Source organism: Triticum aestivum, chromosome 6D (genome assembly GCF_018294505.1).
Source record: "Triticum aestivum cultivar Chinese Spring chromosome 6D, IWGSC CS RefSeq v2.1, whole genome shotgun sequence".
Lineage (NCBI taxonomy): Eukaryota > Viridiplantae > Streptophyta > Magnoliopsida > Poales > Poaceae > Triticum > Triticum aestivum.
Window position 1 is genome coordinate 204,404 of NC_057811.1, and position 4,648 is coordinate 209,051.

Below are 4,648 nucleotides of genomic sequence, written 5' to 3' on the forward strand. Positions count from 1 at the left end.
GGGCCAAGGCAGAGAGCTCCTGGTTGGGCATGTCGACGACCTGCGCAGGCATGCGCATGGGACGTGAGTAAAACCGAAGGGAGAAGGAGAGGGAAAAAGAGAAACAAGGGAGAGAGGAAGGAGATGGAGAGCGCATTGGGTTTGGTCGCCGGTGGTGAGGTGCTCCGTCGTGCTGTCATGGAGGCGAGGGGGAAGACAGACGAGCTCCTAGACGGCAGCGACATGAGGAGGCGGCCTCGTTTGGAGCCATGGAGGAGAAGGTGTGCTTGGGCAGGAGCACCATGGGAGAACTTATGAGTATGTTTTGACTAACTTTTATCACCGTTTGTGCTCACTTTTATCATTAGTTACCTTGCACTAGTGAAAGTATAAATCCTAGGCCTTGTTTCGTAGCATTGCAACACCGTTTGTGCTCACTTTTATCATTAGTTATCTTGCTGTTTTTATAATTTCAGAATACAAAAACATATATCTACCATCCATATTGCACTTCTATCACCATCTCTTCGTCGAACTAGTGCACCTATACAAGTTACCATTTTAGTGGGTGTACTGGGGACATAAGAGACTCTTTGTTATTTGGTTGCAGGGTTGTTTGAGAGAGACCATCTTCATCCTATGCCTCCCACGGATTGATAAACCTTAGGTCATCCACTTGAGGAAAATTTGCTACTGTCCTACAAACCTCTGCACTTGGAGGCCCAACAACGTCTACAAAAAGAAGGTTGCGTAGTAGACACCGGGCATGAGGAGATTACGGTGGCCCTAGTGGCTTCTTGGGGAGCGTTGTGCCTCCACAGCGCTCCAAACGGAGATTAGCATCCGCAAGGGTGTGAACTTCGGGATACATTGTCGTCTCCACGTGCCTCGGTTATCTCTTACCCGAGTCCTTTGCTTATGCCCTTTACTTTGCGACAGCCATATTGTTTCTTGTCATATATCTTGCTATCACCTAATAGTTTATCTTGCTTAGCATAAGTTGTTGGTGCACATAGGTGAGCCTAGTTGTTGTAGGTTTTGTGCTTGACAAATTAACAGCTAGATTTATTCCGCATTTGTTCAAGCCTAGACCGTAATTATTTTAAAGCGCCTATTCACCCCCCCCCCTCTAGGCGACATCCACGATCCTTCAATATTGTTTTTAATCACAGAGCAAGGATTTATGGATCTGTTCTTCATAGTTTCTTAATCAGCAAGTCAATAAACTAGGAATCTAAAAGTGTCATGTTAAAGCATTAACATTATACAATTTGTTTTACTAAAAACAAATGTTGAGCAAAAATAATGAAGTAAAAAACTAGACATGTTTTCTCTGATATATCTACATATCGTCTGATATATCACTCGATATCCGACATCCGATATGTCGAAGCCAAACCAATACGAACCCGATATCCGATATTTTGAAGCTTGGTGCTAAGGAAGCAACTTTAGTGTTATATGAAAGCAGCATGTTAGTGTGTGCAGTATGACTGCCTATCATCGAAGACACCTTCGAAGTTGGCTATCATGACTACAAAGTTAACTAGCTTCACCTCTAAATTTCTTACCATAACTAGCAAGTATTCTATCATAACTAGCTTCGCCTCCAAGTTTATAGTATTGCTGACAACTTAGTTTTTCGAGGTAGGCTTACATTTATACTAAGCTTGTTGCTATGACTAGCGAGTAGCTTAATGACCTCCTTAGTTGCGCACAATACTTTTAGGTATGGTAAGCAACTTAGTTTCATATATAGGCAACTTAGCAACACTAATATGCAACTTTGTTATGTATTTTAGGAAACTGAAATTGTAATTGCAAGCAACTAATATAAGCATCACCGGTAGGCAACTTTAGATTGTTGTAGGCAACTTAGAAAAGCAATGATAAGCAACTTCACACTATATGTATGCACCTAATTTGTAAAGTTGGGCAACTGAGCACCAATGGTAGGCAACTAATTACCAATAGCATGCAACTAAGCATCACCGGTAGGCAACTTTATAGTGTTGTAGGCAACTTAGAAAAGTAATGGTGAGCAACTTCACACTATATCTAGGCAACTAATTTATAAGTTAAGCAACTAAGCAGCAATTGTAGGCAACTAATTAACAATAGCAGGCAACTTTATAGTGTTGCAGGCAACTTAGAAAAGCAATGATAAACAACTTCACAATATATGTAGGCAACTGATCAACAATGGTAAGCAGCTAATTACCGATGATAGGCAACTAATTACCAATAGCGGGCAACTAGGCATCAATGATAGGCAATTCCATAGTATTTATAGACAACTGAGCAGCCACGATAGGCAATTTGGGATAATGTTAGCAAATTAACAGATGCACGTAGTGCAGTGAAGTTGCTTGCATGTAGCACTACCTCATGTTTCGTGTGATTTTCTCATTCTTTTTACACAAACCATCCTAATTGGTAGTCCTACTAAGCAAAAATCGAGTTGCTTCCCTATAGTGCAACTTAGAGGTGAAACTAATCATTGTTGGTCATGGTAACTAATTTAAAAGAATTCTTGACTCATAGGTAGTCAAATTAGGCAATAAAAATGAGTTGCTCTCCTATAGCACCCAAAGTTGCTCTAAAATAAACTTTTTTGAAACCTATCCATATGGGATCTAGTTTTGAAGAGCTCATCACGAGAAACCCAGCGGTGAAAACGATCTTGATTCGGATGCTCGGATCAAAAGTTATAGCTTTTTAAATTTTGTGAAACCCGAAAATTAATGCGTGTGGGCTCTTGACTGAGGCAGCGTTAGATTGAACCCTCATGTACTTTTCTGTTTTAACATAGTAGGATGACGTGGTATATAGATTTTTAATATAGAGGGTATGCTCAGGCACTCGATCTAGCGCCCGCGTGCTGTCTATCCACATCCTTTATTTGGCAAGCCTAAATGCTTTGGATGGACAATGTGACCTGCTGTCCAATGCAGTCAAATATATACGGCTACGTATATACTATATATGGCAGCGGAGAGGCAACTCGACTGGTATCTGGCATTCACAGCCCACCGGCATGGCTCCCCGCGTCATGGTGCTGCCGCTCCCGGAGCAGGGCCACGTGACCCCGCTCATGGAGCTGTCGCACCGGCTCGTCGACCACGGCATGGAGGTCACTTTCGTCTGCACCGAGCGCACCCACGCGCTCATTCTCGGCGGCCTCGGACACCGCACCAACGGGTATGAGGCACTGGGCGGGATACAGCTGGTTGCCATACCGGACGGTCTGGCTGACGGCGACGACCGCAGGGACATCAGCAAGTCCCTTGCCGGGTTGTCCTGGAGCATACGAGGCCACGTGGAGGAGCTCATTAGGGCGACCAAGGTGAAGTGGCTCGTTGCCGATGCCACCGTGGTGGGGATGTGCTACGAGGTTGCCAAGAAGCTCGCCGTCAGGATCGCCTGCTTCTCCCCGATGCCGGCGGCATACCTCGGCACACTGTTGAGGATTCCGGAGCTTATAGCTGACGGCTTCTTCGATGACAATGGTATTTGCTACGTAGTACTACGATTTTGCGTTGACCCAGGAATAGTAAAGGATAATTGATAAATGAATAAATAAATTTGCAGGCATCCCGAAGCGACAAGGCGCGTTCCTGCTCGCCCCCAACACGCCGCCGCTCTACACAGCGCACGTACCGTGGGGCGTGGCCGGCGGCCCCGAGGTGCAGCTTACGTTTTTCCAGAACGCTTCCCGGAACGCGCAGGCTGCCAGGCTTGCCGACATGGTCCTGTGCAACACGTTCCACGACGCCGAGGCCGTGGCGTTCGAGCTGTACCCCGAAATACTGCCCATCGGCCCGCTATTCGCCGATGGGAAGACCGTCGGGCAGTTCCTTCCGGAGGACACGAGATGCATCAAGTGGCTCGACGCGCACGCCGACAACTCCGTCGTGTATGCGGCGTTCGGCAGCACCACCGTCTTCGACCCCAGCCAGATTCAGGAGCTCGCCGAGGGGCTGGAGCTCGCCGGCCGGCCCTTCCTCTGGGTGGTGCGCCCGGATTTTTCATCCGGCTTCGGTGGCCTACGCAAGGCGTGGTTCGACGAGTTCGAAAACCGCACCGCCGGCAAGGGCATGGTCGTCAGCTGGTGCGCCCAGCAGCAGGTGGGAGTCCATTTGATCACATCTTAGCGTTGCTTGTAGTTTTATATGGGAAATAATCGCGGCGGCTTGTTCCATTTGAACACAAATTGAAGGTCCTGGCGCACCGCGCCGTCGGGTGCTTCCTGACTCACTGCGGATGGCACTCCGTCTTGGAAGCGCTGAGGAACGGCGTCCCCATGCTATGCTGGCCCTACTTCTTCGACCATTTCACCATCCGGAGCTATATTAGCGACGTCTGGAGGACTGGCTTGGCCATGTCGCCGGGGGAAGATGGCGCCATAAGCAAGGAGGAGGTGAGCACCATGGTGGAACGAGTCATCACTGACCATGTGATTGGAGAGAGGGCACGAATCCTCGGGGATGCAGCTTGCCGGAGCCTTGCCAAGGGTGGTTCTTCCTACGAAAATTTCCAGAAGTTTGTCAATATCCTCAAGGCCACTCTGTAAAGGATTTGTTGCAAAACAATATCCGGTTATTGGCTTATCCCCGTACAACATGCTTATTATGGCATAAGAACTGTTCCAGAAAGGCGTGCACGAATA

General features: G+C 47.4%; 1 protein-coding gene across 1 annotated transcript; it reads left to right on the top strand.

The window, feature by feature from the left end:
- The first annotated feature begins 3,016 nt into the window (after positions 1-3,016).
- Positions 3,017-4,648, top strand: LOC123141496 (UDP-glycosyltransferase 83A1-like). Its single transcript, XM_044560621.1, has 3 exons — positions 3,017-3,488; positions 3,571-4,106; positions 4,199-4,648. Exons 1-3 carry the CDS (start codon positions 3,017-3,019, stop codon positions 4,550-4,552), a joined length of 1,362 nt encoding a protein of 453 aa, XP_044416556.1. The 3' UTR covers positions 4,553-4,648.

Excerpts from the sequence above, each read along its gene's own strand:
- LOC123141496 (XM_044560621.1), top strand. The coding sequence starts at position 3,017 with ATGGCTCCCCGCGTCATGGTGCTGCCGCTCCCGGAGCAGGGCCACGTG. Across the intron at positions 3,489-3,570 it reads CGGCTTCTTCGATGACAATG|GCATCCCGAAGCGACAAGGC; the intron begins GTATTTGCTACG and ends ATAAATTTGCAG. Across the intron at positions 4,107-4,198 it reads GCTGGTGCGCCCAGCAGCAG|GTCCTGGCGCACCGCGCCGT; the intron begins GTGGGAGTCCAT and ends CACAAATTGAAG.